The following is a 20,625-nucleotide window of genomic DNA, read 5'->3' on the forward strand; positions in this document are numbered from 1 at the left end:
ACTCGTTGGAGCTAAGGCCGTTAAACTAGGTTCTAAGGTTCTAAGTGATCCCTTTTTTATTTGTTCTTCACGACTTAACTCCTTACACTAGGTCTACGACGCTGAGGTCAAATGCATTCTATTGATCCAGAAAATCGTTCAACCTGCAACTACCAGTTTCGTGCAACACAAGAACAGGAAATTCATGACTTTTAGTTCCTTGCAACTGTCGTTGCCTAGTAGAAGATCTAAGAGAACCGAATTCACTGTACGCATTAAACGTTGGGAATCTGCGATTAGGTTGTATCAGCTAAGTGAGAAGAGTGCTTAGGGTGAGTGCCGCTTTTGAATATTCCAATTCCACCTCTAACTGCTAGCTAGAGTTTTTCACTGGAAGGGTAGAACAATGGATCCATACCTTTTATTTTAACTTCTGCGAGTTGCAAGGTTTAAACTTGCTAAGCTATATTAACTCTTTTCAGTGTGTTTAAATTCTTGGCGTCACTTCATTCACTTTCCAATGGCAAATATAGGACTTTTCTTTACGTTTCTTTTTTTGCTTATCCAGGATGTTTGAACTGACAGCCCACATCCCAATATCCAAGGACTTAACCATCACTGTTATGGACTATGATTTGATCGGTAAAGATGACAAGATTGGCGAGACAGTCGTTGATCTGGAAAACAGATTCCTATCCAAGTTTGGAGCCATGTGTGGCCTCCCACAATCCTACTGCACGTAAGTGTTTTAGTTCTTCAAAAACTCATTAATAATTCATAAGCCCATTGTCCTATCAAATGGTCGATAAAACATCACGTGCAGCGGTTTTAAAACCCGATAAAACTTTCTCCTTATTAGTATGTGGTGTTTAATGTTTTTCTCGTATGCTAACTTCCAACGTTCACAAAAACATCATTGTTATGAACTCTCTTGATTCACGCTTTTCCAGAAATGTTTTTGAAGCCGTTCAAAAAACTCGCAGCACGTGTTTTATCGGGTCTAAAACCATAAGGCTACGCCTCGTGGTTTTATATCCGTATAAAACACTGCTGCTCGAGTTTTAAACATTACATAAAGCGTTCGCCAAGTAGTGCTTACCACCGAACAACACTCGAGCAAAATAGACATCAACTTAAGTCTTTCCTAATTCGTTGAAACCTCGTCTAAATTAATTAATTTTTTCCCCAACGTGTCAAACATTATGAAAACAAACTGCAGTAAGGTTAATACTGACCGGCAGTTTTCAAGGGGTGAAATACAAATTAATAAATAGTTAAACATATTTCAGTAGTAGTAATGTCTTCTCTACATTCTTTTTTTCAGATCAGGAATTAATAAGTGGCGCGATGCTCGGACACCGAAAGATATTCTGGAGAAGTACTGTGAGACAAGCAACTTGCCTAAACTGAGATATATTGGCAACAACAAGGTTATATTCCATGGGGATGAATTCTGCTTGGACGATTTTGGTAAGCTTTTAATGTCACTTTCGGGGGGGGGGGGGGGGGGAGGGAAATTCACCGAGAAGGAAATTGAAAAAACGAGAGGAGGCGAGTTGTTTTTAAACCACATTTGAGGTGTTTTGAAATCGGATGAAACGTTCTTTAGAATGTTTTCAAGTGCCTCAAAAAGCATGAATAATTCTTTGGGAAACACATAGCAAAAGGTCTCCAGATTTTATGATAACAGCCCAATTTCGATATATTAAAGTTCTAGCTTGGCTACGAGGCTTAGAGGAATAAAACAAAAGAAATTATTTATTTATCTCTGAGCCTCAATGTAATTTCTGTTGCCTCGTAGCCAAGCTAGAATTTAAATCTATCGCGATTGCTCTATTAAGATAACATCTCCAAACCTTCTTTATGGTAGTGATTTCATGTGGTTTCTCTGTCTCTTTGTTAGTGGAGTGTTCATCAGTTTTAGAAGGTTGTGCCGATTTCGTAATCTGCAGGAGTCTACTACGTTTGATTCTAGGGTAGCTATCCGGCTAATTTGTTAAAATTTCGGACGTCTTCGTGTAAAATGGAAAGATAAACTGGTTGTCAGTGGTCCCCGGAAAATCGTGGGTGATGTACGGGAATATCTGATGTTACAGAACCAGAATGGCGGGCCATTTTTCAACCGCTCGTTAATTTTTTTTGCCACTGATTGGGCCATATCGGCCCGATTAATCGGTACATGTAACTAAGCCTTACGTCGACATTTAAAAGACAGTAACTTTGTTTTTGTCGTCTCAGAGAATGGAATAACGATAAATCCTCACATGGGTCCCCCTGATCAGCGCCTCGCCTTGCACGTGCTCAACAGCCTGCCAGTGGTCCCAGAGCACGTGGAGACACGCCCATTATACAACACGCTACAGCCTGGAATAGAGCAGGTTTGTTGAGAATGATATCTTTTAAATGGGAAATTCCGGTATAAAAGGGGCCTGCCCTGGTCATTCTCACCTTGAATAGGCCATTTCCGACTTGTTTTGAACCTCATTATGAAAGCGAGGCTAAGTGCAAAGTTTTTATTATGAAAACGACTTGAGTAAACAACTTACCATGACTGAACGACATCTTAAATTGCATCTTTCAAAGGTGTAAAAGGAGGGAAGCGCCTTGCCCTTTTATGGTGGAAGTTCTTGTTTAAGAAGAGGATGGGTATATTCTTTACGTGCCTAATTGATACTGCTGTGCACAGTTTTTCTGATCTCAAATTATGTGTTTGGTCGTGTCGCACAATTCACGTGTGACCGTCCCCGTAATTTCAATAGTACATTTTACTGTTCTGTGCTTAGTGACGTAGCCTTTGAATGAAAGCGAGGCTGGAGTTGACATTGTTTTGACACAAACCTCACTGCTTTTCATATGTAAAAACAAACTAGATAGCAAAAGAACAGCATGATTTACACGATTGTAGGTAAATCACTGGGTGGTTCTAAACATTACCGTGTTGGAATTGAAGACGTTTATCGCTCATGTTGCTTTTCTCCTCAGGGAAGAGTTCAGATGTGGGTTGACATTTTCCCGAAGACGTTGGGACCTCCAGGAATGCCGTTCAACGTCTCGCCTCGAGAACCGGGAGAGTAAGTTGAACTCTGTGCCTTAAGTTTGTTTTCTCTTTCTTATTCTTAACTTGGTATCAGACTTGTAGTGCATAAATTGATGAAAATTTCGTTTTTACCTGGGTAAAAAATATAAAGTCAATCTATGTATTAAAGATAGGCTGACTTTATTCTTTGTTTCTAAAGCTAGAATTGTCTCTTTCCAAAGTCTGGGAAGATACCCTCGTCGCTTTCCCAAGGTCACTGTGTTCTGGATATCACACAAAATAAGAACGCTGCGAAGACAAGCCAAAAAATATATAGTTCGACCTTTAAAGGTCGCACGCAAAAATGCTGATACTGACTATTCTTTCTCTTATTAAGGTACCAGCTTCGTGTTATCATTTGGAACACCAGTGACGTCATTCTTGACGAGGTGTCGGTCATGGGTGAAGCTATGAGTGACATTTACGTCAAAGGGCAAGTACATGTTATTACAACAGTTTGACATGACAGCCATGAATGAGGGTGGGGACTTGTGGAAGTCAACTATCCCGCTTTTCTCCCAATTTTGTGAGGTGCGCAATCCAAAGGCACAACTGGTCCTTTTTCCACAGGGATCCAAGGAAGCCTTCAAACAACGACCCGTCCGATCAAAAGGATTACTTCGACCTTAGATCAGAGATAGCGCATAAAGCGAGCAAAAAGGCTGGGAATTGTCAAGAAATAAAGCAAAGCATGGCTTTAAAAGTTAATCTAACAGGTTTTGTGAAAAAAAATCGCAATTCAGCTGAAAAAAAAAACCCTCGCTTTTGAATCTCTCTCTCTTTTCCTTCAGGATGCAAATTCGAAGTTTAATTTCAAATTTATTCTCCCAAAATTCTAATATATCGCGAAGCTCGGACTATCTGATTTTAACAGGTCACTGTCTAGGTTAAGGTTCCTTTTATAGCCTGGGTCCATGTTAAAAAAAAACTTGACATTTTAGTTTAAAATACAAGGTAAATCGGAAAAAGGAAAAGAAGAAAACGCTGTTGAATATTACAGGGAAAAATGAATATAAAATTTGACAAAGATATTCAGCTAAATAGACTTACCCCATGAGGCTTACGTCTGTTCGAGGTCCCGCAATTTAGAATTGTCTCAGCTCCCCAGATTTCTAGGTCTCCAGGTTTCTTTAGTCCGTTCATCCTGTTTCATGTCAACCCATTCAAAATTGGTGCTTGGTTATCAACCATTAACATGGACTTTTTCGGTTACAGGTGGATGTCAGGAATCGATAAACAAGCGAAGACTGATGTTCATTACAGGTCGGTACAAGTAAAGGCACTTGACACATGTACAGCTTAACTGACTCATGTTGGTTCTTCAGTCGTTTCTTTGTTTGCCAGAATGGCCACAAGCCTAGTTTCTCGCTAAAATTACTGAAAAAAAAAAAACGCAAAATGTTAGGTCTCATATCGAACTTGGAGTTCGTAGCAGTGTAGCTAAGATCCCGGTTATTGCATTAAGGTATAGCCTGGTTTCCCTATAATAATTGACGTTCCTACAATCGATACGATTGCTAACGTTACCGGACTTTAGGGAAGGGTCGGACTGGAAAACTACAATAAATTCTCGCTCGACTAAAGGTGTCATTGATTTTATTTCAGGTCCTTGGATGGTACGGGAAATTTTAACTGGCGATTCCTATTTCCATTCTTGTACATTCCGGCTGAAAAGGTCATGGTGGTGAGGAAAAAGGTACTGGAAAATTATAAGTTATTCTCCCTGTTTATGGAGACATAATGGACAAATGGCCTAAGATTCAATTTTAACGGCGAGCGAATGCGTCCGCACGTCTTTAATATGTTCCTCACTTTATGCTCTTTATGGTTTTAGTGACATCATGTAATTTTGCCCCAAGGCGATTATGAGGGAACTGTAAGGGAGTGCTGAGAGACTTTCCTGTTGGTTCTTCAAATAAAACTACCTTACTCTAAATTGTTCTCTCTAGACCCAGGTGAAATTTGGGAGTCTCATTCTCGTTTCTCTTGTCACAGAAACCACAGCCAAGCGTGGATGCCGATGATCTATCTACTCCTTTATTCAATAGTTTTTGTTACAGTTATCAGCGGTGCCACATACAACCGAGGCAGATCTGTCATTCTGCGTTGTTCGCCTCGTTTGCATGCCGCGGACTCAACTGTAATAACAGCTATCGGAGTGAACAGGCACTTTGATTGATGTGTTCTGTGCTGTTCACAAAAACCCGAAGGAAGCCGTTTGGCTCGGTTATTTGCCAGATTTGTCTACACGTTTAGTTTAGGAGTTGCAGTATATAATATCTTTAAAGAAACTTCTTTTTCATACACATATTTTAGGCGCACTTTTGGAGCCTGGACATCACAGAGCAAAGAATTCCTCCAAAACTAATTGTTCAGATTTGGGACAACGACCTGTTTTCACCGGATGACTTTCTAGGTAAGGCTGGTATTAAGTTTCTTTACGACCATCTAAGAAAGCACCTAATGGTGGTCTTTAATTTGTTGAAGCCAACCAACTTCAGACAGGGAACACAGTGTACAGTAATGATTGGTTAAGTCGACCAGCACACTTAAAGGCCCACCTTCACTCAAGAGTCATTGCGGTCGTTTGTTTTTGTTTTGAAATGGTGTATTGTCCAAACGCGTGATCTTGTTGGCTGTACGAACTCAAGCAGTTCATGCGGGTTTCCTCTACGACTCATGCTGGAGGGAAAGAATATTCGTGATCGATTATTGCTTTCTCACTCGACTCCCGCTCGAATAAAATGGGGGGGTTTTCATATATGAAAACTGTTCCTCGGCGCGCAATACATCTTGGGTGAATGTGGGCCTTTAATACTTCTATCTCCTTACTGAATTGCGCATCAGCCTCCAGTCAATTGCCTCCTTGGTCAGAAACTTTGCTCGTGTCCCTCATTTCCCATTGCTTTTCAAGGCTTGAATGGGATTCGAACCCATGACTTCTGCGACACTGGTGCAGTGCTCTGCTTACTTGAGTTATCAAGCCAACTGAGGGAATGGTTTAAGAAGCGAAAACGAGAGTAACGCCTACTTGCAGCGACCACCAGTTTGCGAACTGCTGTACGTATGTTGCCACATTTAGGGTCAGACAAAATGTTTTGTTTTTTGCTAAACGACTTTAAATGCTCTAGTTTACCGTGTATAGACGGCTGGACAGACTGTTTCACATTATCTGTTGACAGACCTGTAGACTTGTTTACTAAGCTATGGTTCCTGTTATCCTGCGCCTTACATTCTTTAGCAAAGCTGCCTCCTCTCTCTTTCTTCATTCAGGTCAGCTAGAATTAAACTTAAACAAAATGCCGAAACCGGCCAAGAATGCCAAAAAGTGCAACCTGGATCAAATTCCTGGAATAGGAGAACACTCCAAGCGGAACATAGAGACAGTGTCGCTGTTTGATTTGAAGCGAATCAATGGCTGGTGGCCTGCTGGAGGAACGGAGGAAGGCGAACAAATACTGGCGGTAATTCACTCTATCATCTTTTTTCGACTCAACAATGGAAGGAGCGAGAATAGGCAATCGTAAAAACATTAACCTTTAGAACAAAGTACAGTGGAACCCCGATTTTACGATCGTCGATCTAACGATATTCCCGATTTAACGATCAAAATTCTGTGTCCCGGCAAAAATTATTTATAAATCCGGAGTTCGTTTACAACGATACACCGATTTAACGATGTGATTTTGCTGTCCCCTTGCCACATCGTAAATGGTTCCACTGTAGGAGTAAGACGTTGGTTTTAAGATGTAAACGATTTAGGTTACCACGTGTCACACCAACTGGTTTTTATAGCCCTCGTTTCTACTGGTTTGTGAGATGGGGGATCGAGGACTGAAAAATTCAGAAGTCGAGAATTGTGCCAAACCTGTAGGTCATTAACCTTTCCATTACCACAACCGTTATTATGCGAAGGACGAATCTGATAGCATGAAACAACTAGTTTTTTTGAGTGGTTATTTTTAGAGCAGAAGACATTTTCACTGAATAGTACGAAAAGATCCAGCACATTATTACTTTACACACTCTTCCAAAAACCTCGATAACTTAGTAATTGATTCATAAGCCCTATGTTTCCTTTGAGCCTCCTCGCAGATGCTCTTTTGGCTCGTCACACAATCTGAAGAAAGACTGCTTGACGAGCCAAGAGAGCCTGTGCGAGGGAGGCTACGTCTCCATCAATAACCTAGTTATTTTTATTTATTTATTTATTTATTTATTTATTTATTTATTCACCACGACATACAAACATAGAAAGTTACAATGAATAATAGACTAGGATTACAAGTACATAAGTTTAGAGTAAATAAAAAAATAGTAAAAGAAGTAAGAAGTGGCGAGGAGACCTCAAGAAACCCCCGGGCTTATACTGAGAGGTCTCCTCGGAGATATGTTGGGACTTAAAGACCAGTAAAGACATTGTGTTGAGATTTTTTAACATACGGTGGAGGTAAGACTATAAAAACATAACAGAGTCGGACGTTTCATGCAATTAACTGAGGAAATCAAGAAGCTTTCTTTTGAAGGTGGATAGACTAGGGGAAGACGTAATTGATAATGGCAAAGCATTCCATATTTTTGGCCCTCTATAGAGTATAGTAAATTGCTTGATATTAGTTCGGCAGGTGTGAGGTCGAAAATGAGCTGAGGTTCTGGTATCATAATTATGAATTTGACCACCAGTCGGAAATAAATTTAGAAAGGGCGAAGGCAGCAAACGTTGGTGATAGGAAAACATAAATTTTGCAATATAAAAGGAATTCACTTTAAAAATATCTAGGATATTCAGTTGTGCAAATAAAGGTGCAGAAGGTGCAAGGTGATTAGAATTTGTCATAGCTCGCACAGCTCGTTTTTGAAGAAGAAAAATGCGATTTAAGTTTGTTACATAAGTAGAAGACCAAACTGTAGTACAATAAGTTAAATAGGGATAAATTAAGGTATAATACAAAGATTTTTTAGTGTTTGATGACAAAAGGAAACGAAATCTGTACATTATACCAACGGACTTAGAGATTTTCTTGCAAATATAACTGATATGCGATTTCCAGGTGAGACCTTCATCAATATAAATACCTAAGAACTTAACTTCTGTTACTTGCTTGAGGGGTATACTGTCAAGTGAAATTTGGGAGCTCATGCGGACAGATTTTTGTTTGGGTTTAAATATAACATAATTGGTTTTCTTTATGTTAACAGAAAGTTTGTTTGATTTCATCCATAAGCTAATCTTAGTCAGTTCACTATTCATTACAGAGGCAACATGATCAGGGTCTGAATTGGAGTAAAAGATACTAGTGTCATCTGCAAAGAGCAGGCATTCTGCCAGTCTGGTTGTTTTGGGAAGATCATTGATATATAATATGAAAAGTAAAGGGCCTAATATGGAACCCTGTGGAACACCGCATCTAATTATCTGTTCGGAGGAACGGGTATCGTTGATCTGGACGAATTGGGTACGGTTGGAGAAATAACTTTTAATCCATTGCAATGCTAGTCCACAGACACCATAATGTTCAAGTTTCTCAAATAAGATTTGGTGGTCTAGCGTGTCAAACGCTTTAGAAAGGTCAAGAAAAACACCTGCCGTGATTTCATTTTGGTCAATGGACGTTGCAATTTTATTAACAAGGTAAGTTAGCGACAGCGCAGTGGAATGGTTTTTACGAAAACCAAACTGGAGTTGGTAAAAGATATCATGGCTATTTGCGAATTCTACTAGTCGATTGTGCATGACCTTTTCGAAGAATTTCGAAAAATTAGGAAGTAGTGAGATTGGTCTGTAATTAGTGAATAAATCCGGTTCATCACCTTTAAATACAGGAATCACTTTGGCAAGTTTTAGCTTGTCTGGGAATATTCCTTCGGAAAAGGATAAATTAATAATATTCTTAAGAGGTTCCGATACTACTTCAAAAGTGTTTTTGATAACATACATAGAAATATCGTCATATCCTGGGGTTTTCCCAGACTTCATGGACATACAGATTCCATTCAGCTCTTCAACAGTCGTCGGCTTCAAAATCAGAGACTCATTGATCTGATCATTCAAAAAAGAATGGAAAGAAGAGTTCACCGGAGGTATTTTCGCTGCTAAATTAGGTCCTACGTTAGCAAAATAATTACAGAATCCATTTGCTATTTCTACAGGGTCGGTAAGAATGCTACCATCAGATCTAAATGACGAGGGAAAAGGAGGTCTACATTTACGCTTGTTGATAACTTCATTGATTAATTTCCAGGTCTCTTTTAGGTCATTTTTAGCCGAAGCAAACCTTTGGTCATAATAATGGCGTTTGGCAATTCTAATGAGATGGGTTAATTTGTTTCTGTAAGACTTATATTGTAACTCCCTCGTTGGATTAGGTGATCTCAGTAATTGTCTATACAGCTTGTTTTTCTTTCGAACAGAAGCTGATAAAGATTTGGTTATCCATGGGGAATAAGGCCTTTTACAATTCTTAACTTTATGAGGCTTCAATGGGAAACATAAATTATAAAGCCGCGAATATTCGGACAAGAATTTATTGTAAGAATCATTGGGGTCTTTATCATGTAGAAGTTCAGTCCAATCGACTTGAGAGAGGCGAGTTTTGAAATTATTTAAATTTGCCGTAGAGAAGTTTCTCACAGGTCGGTTGCCAATTCTTTTATGAACATGAACAAAAGAGTCATCAGAGACATACGCAAATACTGGTAAATGATCAGATATGTCACTTATGACAATGCCTTTTAAAACGCTAGGTGAGAAATGATTTGTGAATATGTTGTCAATTAAAGTGGCCGAGTGTGCAGTAATACGAGTTGGTCTGTTGATTAGAGGAACAAACATGTGCGAAAACAGACAATCAACAAATTCTTGAGTGGGTTCGTGGTCGGCGTATCGCAGGAGGTCCAAATTAAAGTCGCCGGTGAGGTAACAGCACTTGTCACTTCTAGAGAGTTTTGAGAGGATGTCAGTGAATTTTTCCATGAAGCCGGTTAGGTGATGATTTGGAGGGCGATAGATGACGCCTACTATTATATTTTTCCCATGGGGGACTGAAATTTCTACAAACAACGATTCAATGACATCTGGATCAGAGACATTACAGTCTGAACAAATTTTGTAATCAAGATTGTCTTGCAAATAAAGACCCGTTCCACCGCCAGATTTAGTACCACGGTGATTTGAAATAAAAGCGTATCCCGGAATATTGACTAGATCAGCAGATAGATCATTTAGCCAAGTTTCCGATACCGCAATCGCAGAAAAAGGCTTTTGCAGACGACCTAGTAGGAATTTAAACTTGTCAAAATTTCTAATTAGACTGCGTGCATTCAAATGAAGTACAGAAAAATTCGGGTTGTAATGCTCAGTAGAGGCTTTAGCATTAATTTCATCTTCGACAAAATAGTTACTTGAAGTAGAACAGAATGAAAAGTTTCTGTCTGGGTCAAGTTGACTAGTATAAAAGTCGGAAGACTTCGATTGATCAGTTGGGTTAAATAAAAGACTATTTAAGCGTTCAGTGTCATAGTTTAAAGGTCCATGAGATAATTCGTATAAAACTGTGTTGAAAGAAGCATTGTCTAAGTGATTGAAAGGAAGAGATGACAGATCAGCATCGTTTGCGATCGGCATAATATTGATAATTTTAATATAAATGAGATAACTTATCTTGAGCTGGTCGGTTCAGCGAGACGCTGGAGTTCAGTGTGGTTCTTGATCTTTACTGGACGGGAAGTTGCGGATTTCCGCAGGAAGATAGAACAGTTCTTCACCCAGCAAAAACTGTAGCGATGTTCCTCTTGAAACTTCTTCGCGTCAATGAGCAATCTCTGAGTCTTCGGGGTTAAATGATCGTATACCGCAGCTTGAGATAAGGACACTTCAGTTGATAGTCCAAGGAGACTTGGAGAAACCGCTCTGATTTCTCGACGGCGATTGATAACTTGGTCTTTAACAAGCCTTCTTGTGAACTTACAAATGATCGGGGGAGAGCCTGAAGAAGCGCTTCTGGTCGGAACACGGTGGGCGATATCGATATCTTGCAGGGAAATTTCCACTCCCATTTCTTTAAATAATTTGACGCATAAAGTAGATGTATCCAAAGCAGTTTCGGGAGAATTCACTTCAGGAATCCCAACTATTTTGACGTTGTACTGATAACTATAGCGGTCAATGGCGTCGATAGCTTCGGCAATTTCTCCTACTTGCTCCACTAGACTGTTTAACTTCTTAGTAAGACCTTGAAGTTGTTCTTTAGCTTCCTTTCGGAAAGCAGACAGAGAATCATACTCCGCACTAAGAAACTCAAGACATTTAACTGACTCGTTGTCGATGTCGTCGTTGTCGTGCGAGCCGCCATTACTCTCAGATGCAGCTTGTACTTCTCTGTCAGCGAGAGAAGATTCCAAGTTCTTGAACTCATTCTGTAGCACCTCCAATTGCGCTTGTAATTTGTCGTTTTTCTTCCTGAGACTTTTAACTGTGTCTGTAGGCATTTCTGGCAAAGTAGTGTTAAGTTTTGTCGAAATACTTTGGAGCGGTTAACAACACTTCTTATGTTATCAATGTACGGGTATGTGTGGTGAATGCAGTGAGAAATAGAATTCAAGGACACGATCTTCTCATTTAATCAAATTCATTTCATTAATCAAATGAATTTTAACGAATTCATTCAATTTAAACTCAGAATGACTCTTTACCCGACGGCATAAGCTGCCATGATTTAACACTAGTTTGTAATCACGTGCTTTACATGTTCAGGGTAAGTTGGAGATGACGTTGGAGCTTCTGACAAAACTAGAATCTGAGGAGAAACCTGCTGGCAAAGGGCGAGATGAACCCAACCAGAACCCGGTACTGGATCCTCCGAAGTGAGTAGCACTTTTATGGTTTTATGCAAAAGAAAGTTGGTTAATGCGTTGGTACTTGAAATCAGATCACGAAAGTTATTAACTTTTTTATATTTCGATGAAATCCTAAATTGTGACCATTCAAATGAATGCCACTGAGCAGTACTTTCCTGTTGGGCTGTTTAATATGCTGTTCAAGCTGTTTCAAACTTTTGAGTTTGTCGATTCAAATGAAAGCTATTGAGCAGTACTTTCCTTTGGTTGTTTGTTATGCTTGACACAATGGTTTTAGCTTCTTTAATCCGCATATGTAAGCCTTCTAAAGAGTGATTTTCCTTCCAGTGAAGGCTATGAAAATTGGGGGTGTTGAGTGTACTTTAAACTAAAGCAGGTGTAGTTGATATTTTTAAATTCATTCTGCAGTCGACCAGCGACATCGTTTGCGTGGTTCTCTTCTCCATTTAAAAGCCTGCGGTACATCTTGTGGCGACGCTACAAATGGAAGATTATCACCTTCTTGGTAATTGTTATACTGATCCTTCTGGTGGCTTTATTTTTCTATTCAATGCCGGTAAGTTGTTGTTGTGGTGGTTTTTTTGTGAATAGTGCACTGCATAGTACTCTAACCACTATGTCGTTAGGCTTGTAAGAGTGACTGAGTGAGTGTCCGTAAACAAACAGGTCCGCAGCGCGTGCACAGTACTACCCACATATACGCAGTGCTTTCTTTTTTTTTTTTACTTTTACTGACCGACAGTGCAAACAAAACGTTCTACATAACGCACGATGCAATGGAGAAACAGAGAAAATGACCTGTTTTAAATATGAATACCACTTTATCTATGACTTACATTAACAATATTTATTATATTGACACAAGTGTTTTACTGGAAAATACACCACTCCTAAAGTTCATACGAAACTTAAATCCGGCCCTGAGAAAGAATTTTCTTTTTAACTCTCACCCTGACTTTAACTTTTGTGGGCTATTTCTTTTCCCTGGTCCCTTGGGAGGCCTAGAAACTGTCTCAAGGGATGGTTCGGACATACCAATTCAATTGGAAGCTTTTAAAACAATATTTGTATTTCGTCCAAAAATCGACTTTTTTCCAAGGGCTAAGTCCACGGTTTTTGGCCAAAAATGACCAAAATTTTGCAGTCGGCATTTTTCACTTCTTTATGTCCTTATGGATCTCGGCATATTTCTCTTTCCGTGGTCCCTTAAGAGGCCTAAAAAGTGTCTCAGGGAACTTTTTCGCACACACTGGTTCGATTAGAAGCGTTTAACAGAATATTTGTATTTCGTCCAAAAATCGACTTTTTTCCAAGGGTACGTCCACGGTTTTTGGCCAAAAATGGCCGAATTTTGAAGTCGGCATTTTCACTTGTTTATGTCCTTAGGGATCTCGGCATGTGGTAAAACTCCCTTGGGAATCATTTTTAAATTGATTTAACGTCCTGAGAAAGAATTTTCTGTTGAACTCTCACCCTGACTTCGTCATTTGCGGGCTATTTCTTTTTCCGTGGTCCCTTAAGAAGCCTAAAAAGTGTCTCAGGGGACGCTTTGTGACCAAATGGTTCGATTGGAAGCTTTTAAGAGAATATTTGTATTTTTGTCCAAAAATCGACTTTTTTCCAAGGGGTAAGTCCATAGTTTTTGGCCAAAAATTGCCGAATTTTGAAGTCGGTATTTTTCAGTTGTTTATGTCCTTAATGATCACGGCATGTCGTGAAACTCCCTTGGGAATCATTTTAAGTTCAAATAACGCCTTGACAAAGAATTGTCTGTTTAACTCTCACCATGACTTCGTCTTTTGTGGGCTATTTCTTTTTCCGTGGTCCCTTGGGAGGCCTAAAAAATGTCTCAGGGGATGTTTTGTGACAAACTGGTTCGATTGGAAGCTTTCATGGGAATATTTGTATTTCGTCCAAAAATCGACATTTTTCCAAGGAGTACGTCCATGGTTTTTGGCCAAAAATGGTCGAATTTGGAAGTCGGCATTTTTCACTTGTTTTTTGTCCGTTGGGATCTCGGCTTGCTTTGAAACTCTCTTGGGAATCATTTTTAAGTTGATATAACGCCCTGACAAAGAATTTTCTGTTTAACTCTGATCCTGACTTCATCTTTTGTGGGCTATTTTTTTTTCCGTGGTCCGTTGGGAGGTCTAAAAAGTGTCTCAAGGGATGGTTCGGACACACCAATTCGATTGGAAGCTTTTAAAAGAATATTTGTGTTTCGTCCAAAAATCTTTTTTCCAAGGGGTGAGTCCACGGTTTTTGGCCAAAAATGACCAAATTTTGAAGTCGGTATTTTTCAGTTGTTTATGTCCTTAATGATCTCGGCATGTGGTAAAACTCTCTTGGGAATCATTTTAAGTCTAAATAACGCCTCTACAAAGAATTGTCTGTTTAACTCTCACCATGACTTCGTCTTTTGCGGGCTATATCTTTTTCCGTGGTTCCTTGGGAGGCCTAAAAAGTGTCTCAGGGGATGTTTTGTGACAAACTGGTTCGATTGGAAGCTTTATGGGAATATTTGTATTTCGTCCACAAATCGACTTTTTTCCAAGGGGTAAGTCCATGGGTTTTGGCCAAAAATGGCCGAATTTTGAAGTCGGCATTTCTCACTTGTTTATGTCCTTAGGGAACTCGGCATGTAGTAAAACTCCCTTGGCAATCATTTTTAAGTTCGAATAACGAACTGACAAAGAGTTTTCTGTTCAACTCTCACCCTGACCTCGTCTTTTTTGCGCTATTTCTTTTTCCCTGGTCCGTTGGGAGGCCTAAAAAGTGTCTCAGGGGACGTTTTGTGACCAAATGGTTCGATTGGAAGCTTTTATGGGAATATTTCTATTTTGTCCAAAAACCGTGGACTCACCCCTTGGAAAAAAGTCCATTTTTGGACGAAACACAAATATTCTTTTAAAAGCTTCCAATCGAATTGGTGTGTCCGAACCATCCCTTGAGACACTTTTTAGACCTCCCAACGGACCACGGAAAAAAAAATAGCCCACAAAAGATGAAGTCAGGATCACAGTTAAACAGAAAATTCTTTGTCAGGGCGTTATATCAACTTTAAAATGATTCCCAAGAGAGTTTTAAAGCAAGCCGAGATCCTAAGGGACAAAAAACAAGTGAAAAATGCCGACTTCCAAACTCGGCCATTTTTGGCCAAAAACCATAGACTTACCCCTTTGGAAAAAAGTCGATTTTTGGACGAAATACAAATATTCTCTTAAAAGCTTCCAATCGAGCCAGTTTGTCACAAAACGTCCCCTGAGACACTGTTTAGGCCTCCTAAGGAACCACAGAAAAATAAATAGCCCACAAAAGACGAAGTCAGAGTCAGAGTTCAACAGAAAATTCTTTCTCAGGACGTTATATCAACTTAAGAATGATTCCCAAGGCAGTTTTACCAAATGCCGAGATCCCTAAGGACATAAACAAGTGAAAAATACCAACTTCAAAATTCGGCCATTTTCGGGCAAAAACCATAAACTTACCCCTTGGAAAAAAGTCGATTTTTGGACAAAATACAAATATTCCCTTAAAAGCTTCCAATCGAATCAGTTCGTCAAAAAACGTCCCCTGAGACACTTGTTAGGCCTTCCAAGGGACCACGGAAAAAGAAATAGCCCACAAAAGACGAAGTCAGGGTGAGAGTTAAACAGAAAATTCTTTGTCAGGGCGTTATATCAACTTAAAAATGATTCCCAAGGGAAATATACCACATGCCGACATCCCTAAGGACATACAGAAGTGAAAAATGTAGACTTCAAAATTCGGCCATTATTGCCCAAAAACCACGGACTTACCCCTTGAAAAAAAGTCGTTTTTCGGACGAAATCCAAATATTCTCTTAAAAGCTTTCAATCCAGCCAGCCTCTTATAAAACGTCCCCTGAGACAGTTTTTGGACCTCCCAACGGACCAGGGAAAGTGAAATAGCCCACAAAAGACGAAGTAAGGGTGAGAGTTAAACAGACAATTCTTTGTCAAGGCGTTATTTAAACTTAAAATGATTCCCAAGAGAGTTTTACGACATGCCGAGATCATTAAGAACATAAACAAGTGAAAAATGCCGACTTCAAAATTTGGTCATTTTTGGCCAAAAACCATGGAGTTACCCCTTGGTAAAAAGTCGATTTTTGGACAAAATACAAATATTCCCGTAAAAGCTTCCAATCGAACCAGTTTGTCACAAAACATCCCTTGAGACACTTTTTAGGACTCCCAAGGGACCACGGAAAAAGAAATAGCCCACAAAAGACGAAGTCAGGGTGAGAGTTAAACAGACAATTCTTTGTCAAGGCGTTATTTGAACTTAAAATGATTCCCAAGGGAGTTTTACCACATGCCGAGATCATTAAGAACATAAGCAAGTGAAAAATGCCGACTTCAAAATTTGGTCATTTTTGGCCAAAAACCATGGACTTACCCCTTGGAAAAAAGTCGATTTTTGGAAAAAATACAAATATTCTCTTAAAAGCTTCCAATCGAACCATTTGGTCACAAAACGTCCCCTGAGGCACTTTTTAACTCGTGAATGCGCGTAGCGCAATGAACGAGTTATACCGATAGCTGACTTTTGACTTGGTTGGTTGGTTGGTTGGTTGTTTGGTCGGTCGGTTTTGTCGTTAACTTTCGGGCGTGCGCAGTGAATGAGTTTTAAATTCAATTACAGGAAAAAACACGCGAACATTTATTGTTCACGGCGCATCAGGAAATTCTTATTTAATATGTAGAGAATAATTTGACGATCATTTAGTGCAAGAATGGAGATTTTTCGTTTAATTTGAACAAAGTTACAAGTTTTTTCAGTTTTTCAGAAAGTCCGGGGTCGTAAACTCAATTAGTGAAAAAAAAAAACGTAAAAATGTTTTTCACGACGCGTCAGAATTCTCTCATTCATTCTGTAGAGAATAATTTGACAATCACTTTAGTGTAAGAATGGGGATTTTTCGTTGAATCTGAGCAAAGTTATAGGATTTTTTCGTTTTTTTTCTACAAAGTGCGGTTTCTTTTAAGAATTAAAAATAAGTTAATGTAGAAATAATTTAATTAAAAATAATTTAATTTGTCAGTTTTCACGCGAGAGCGGAACGTGCCATGTCACGCATCACTGACGTCGTAAACAAAATTATGCAAATTTCTGGTGAAAAGAACACTTTAAGATCTTGTCAGCTTCAAAGGGAAAAAATGTTTCATTTTCGAAATTTACTACTGGTAATTTATGGGAAAGCAAAAGGACGCGGTCGATAAATAATTCTTATTTAGCAAGAGCTTGTCATAGTTCATTATTTTTACTTGAGGATTGCGTGGACTGAACTCCAAAGGAAAAATATCACGCATTTATGTCGGGCATGAAATGTAATGCGATACTTTGTTGAACAGATTTCCCTTTGTGAGATCAGCTTGCCCTACAGTAATTTTGTAATTTTAATTCCCAAAAAAACTTCACTTGCCCATCGGGCAAGTGACGGTTAGAATCCACTAGCCCGATCGCGAAAAAAGCAGCCCCGGACTATCGGGGACACGAATTTGCATGACGTAGCTGCACATGGCGTGCTTCTATGAACTTTGAATAAAAAACACGTGATTTTTTTTAATCGGCGCCTCAGAATAATCGGCTTATTCAATCTGTACAGAATAATTTGACAATCATTTTTATAGTACAAGAATGGTCATTTTTCGTTACATAATCGGGCAAAGATATAATTTCTTTTAGCTTTCGAGGAAGTTTCCGTAGCCGTCTAAATTTCAATTACTATGTGTCATCTGCATTCACGAGTTGGCTCACAGGAGCCTTTGATTAGGCCTCCCCACGGACCAGGGAAAAAGAAATAGCGCAAAAAAGACGAGGTCAGGGTGAGAGTTAAACAGAAAACTCTTTGTCAGTTCGTTATTCGAGCTTAAAAATGATTGCCAAGGGAGTTTTACTACATGCCGAGATCCCTAAGGACATAAACAAGTGAGAAATGCCAACTTCAAAATTCGGCAATTTTTGGCCAAAAACCATGAACTTACCCCTGGGAAAAAAGTCAATTTTTGGACGAAATACAAATATTCTCTTAAAAGCTTCCAATCAAACCAGTTTGTCACAAAACGTCCCCTGAGACAGCTTTTAGACCTCCCAGAGGAGCACGGAAAAAGAAATAGCCCACAAAAGACGAAGTCAGGGTGAGAGTTCAAAAGACAGTTCTTTGTCAAGGCATTATTTGAACTTAAAATGATTCCCAAGGGAGTTTTACTACATGCCGAGATCATTAAGGACATAAACAACTAAAAAATACCGACTTCAAAATTGGGCCATTTTTGGCCAAAACCCATGGACTTACCCCTTGAAAAAGTCGATTTTTGGACAAAATAGAAATATTCCCATAAAAGCTTCCAATCAAACCAGTCTGTCACTAAACATCCCCTGGGACACTTTTTAGGCCTCCCAAGGGACCACGGAAAAGAAATAGCACACAAAAGACGAACTCATGGTGAGAGTTAAACAGACAATTCTTTGTCAAGGCGTCATTTGAACTTAAAATGATTCCCAAGGGAGTTTTACCACATGCCGAGATCATTAACGACATAAACAACTGAAAAATACCGACTTCAAAATTCGGCCATTTTTGGCCAAAACCCATGGACTTACCCCTTGAAAGAGTCGATTTTTTGCCAAAAATGACCAAATTTTGAAGTCGGCATTTTTCACTTGTTTATGTCCCAAGGGATCTCGACGTGTCGTAAAACTTTCTTGGGAATCATTTTTAGGTTCAAATAACGCCTTGAGAAAGAATTTTCTTTTTAACACTCACCCTGACTTCGTCTTTTGTGTGCTATTTCTTTTTTGTTGGTCCCTTCGGAGGCCTAAAAAGTGTCTTAAGGGACGTTTTATAAGAAGCTGGTTCGATTGGAAGCTTTTAAAAGAATATTTATATTTCGTCAAAAATCGACTTTTTTCCAAGGGGTAAGTCCATGGTTTTTGGCCTAAAATGGCCAAATTTTGAAGTCGGCATTTTTTACTTTTTTATGTCCTTAGAGATCTCGGCATGTGGTAAAACTCCCTTGGGTTCATTTTTTAGTTGAAATAACGCCCTGACAAAGAATTGTCTGTTTAACTCTCACCCTGACTTCGTCTTTTGTGGGCTATTTCTTTTTCCGTGATCGCTTGGGAGGCCTAAAAAGTGTCTCAGGGGACGTTTTGTGGCAAACTGGTTCGATTGGAAGCTTTTAAGAGAATATTTGTATTTCGCCTAAATATCGACTTTTTTCTAAGGGGTAAGTCCACGGTTTTTGGCCAAAAATGTCCAAATTTTGAAGTCGGCATTTTTCACTTGTTTATGTCCCTAGTGATCTCGGCGTGTCGTAAAACTCTCTTGGGAATCATTTTTAAGTTCAAATAACGTCTTGAAAAAGAATTTTCTTTTTATCTCTCACCCTACCTTCGTCTTTTGTGGGCTATTTCACTTTCCCTGGTCCGTTGGGAGGTCCAAAAACTGTCTCAGGGGACGTTTTCTGAGAGACTGGCTGGATTGGAAGCTTTTAAGAGAATATTTGTACTTCGTCCGAAAATCGACTTTTTTTCAAGGGGTAAGTCCGTGGTTTTTGGGCAATAATGGCCGAATTTTGAAGTCTACATTTTTCACTTCTGTATGTCCTTAGGGATGTCGGCATGTGGTATATTTCCCTTGGGAATCATTTTTAAGTTGATATAACGCCCTGACAAAGAATTTTCTGTTTAACTCTCACCCTGACTTCGTCTTTTGTGGGCTATTTCTTTTTCCGTGGTCCCTTGGAAGGCCTAACAAGTGTCTCAGGGGACGTTTTTTGACAAACTGATTCGATTGGAAGCTTTTAAGGGAATATTTGTATTTTGTCCTAAAATTGACTTTTTTTCCAAGGGGTAAGTTTATGGATTTTGGCCGAAAATAGCCGAATTTTGAAGTTGGTATTTTTCACTTGTTTATGTCCTTAGGGATCTCGGCATTTGGTAAAACTGCCTTGGGAATCATTCTTAAGTTGATATAACGTCCTGAGAAAGAATTTTCTGTTGAACTCTGACTCTGACTTCGTCTTTTGTGGGCTATTTATTTTTCTGTGGTTCCTTAGGAGGCCTAAACAGTGTCTCAGGGGACGTTTTGTGACAAACTGGCTCGATTGGAAGCTTTTAAGAGAATATTTGTATTTCGTCCAAAAATCGACTTTTTTCCAAGGGGTAAGTCTATGGTTTTTGGCCAAAAATGGCCGAATTTTGAAGTCGGCATTTTTCACTTGTTTATGTCCCAAGGGATCTCGACGTGTTGAAAACTTTCTTGGGAATCATTTTTAGGTTCAAATAACGCCTTGCGAAAGAATTATCTTTTAACTCTCACCCTGACTTCGTCTTTTGTGGGCTATTTCTTTTTCCGTGATCGCTTGGGAGGCCTAAAAAGTGTCTCAGGGGACTTTTTATGACAAACTGGTTCGATTGGAAGTTTTTAAGAGAATATTTGTATTTCGTTCAAATATCGACTTTTTTCTAAGGAGGAAGTATATGGTTTTTGGCCAAAAATGGCCGAATTTTGAAGTCGACATTTCTCACTTGTTTATTTCCTTAGGGATCTCGATGTGTCGTCAAACTTTCTTGGGAATCATTTTTAAGTTCAAATAACGCCTCGAGAAAGAACTTTCTCTTTAACTCTCACCTTGACTTCGTCTTTTGTGGGCTATTTCTTTTTGCCTGGTCCGTTGGAAGTT

General features: G+C 39.2%; 1 protein-coding gene across 3 annotated transcripts in view; it reads left to right on the top strand.

Annotated features, from left to right (window-relative positions):
* Window positions 1-20,625, top strand: part of LOC146465965 (myoferlin-like) — a 65,835-nt gene that overhangs the window by 42,286 nt on the left and 2,924 nt on the right. For all 3 annotated transcript variants that reach the window (XM_085128338.1, XM_085128339.1, XM_085128340.1), the window contains 11 exons: window positions 548-718; window positions 1,304-1,449; window positions 2,218-2,357; window positions 2,962-3,050; window positions 3,393-3,488; window positions 4,271-4,318; window positions 4,661-4,751; window positions 5,372-5,471; window positions 6,329-6,519; window positions 11,808-11,917; window positions 12,320-12,467. In XM_085128338.1, the coding sequence (XP_084984464.1) occupies window positions 548-718; window positions 1,304-1,449; window positions 2,218-2,357; window positions 2,962-3,050; window positions 3,393-3,488; window positions 4,271-4,318; window positions 4,661-4,751; window positions 5,372-5,471; window positions 6,329-6,519; window positions 11,808-11,917; window positions 12,320-12,467 (1,330 nt within the window). The remainder of the gene's footprint in view (window positions 1-547; window positions 719-1,303; window positions 1,450-2,217; window positions 2,358-2,961; window positions 3,051-3,392; window positions 3,489-4,270; window positions 4,319-4,660; window positions 4,752-5,371; window positions 5,472-6,328; window positions 6,520-11,807; window positions 11,918-12,319; window positions 12,468-20,625) is intronic.

This window comes from Pavona decussata, unplaced genomic scaffold, assembly GCF_977016875.1.
Source record: "Pavona decussata unplaced genomic scaffold, jaPavDecu1.1 SCAFFOLD_155, whole genome shotgun sequence".
In the NCBI taxonomy this organism is placed as follows: domain Eukaryota; kingdom Metazoa; phylum Cnidaria; class Anthozoa; order Scleractinia; family Agariciidae; genus Pavona; species Pavona decussata.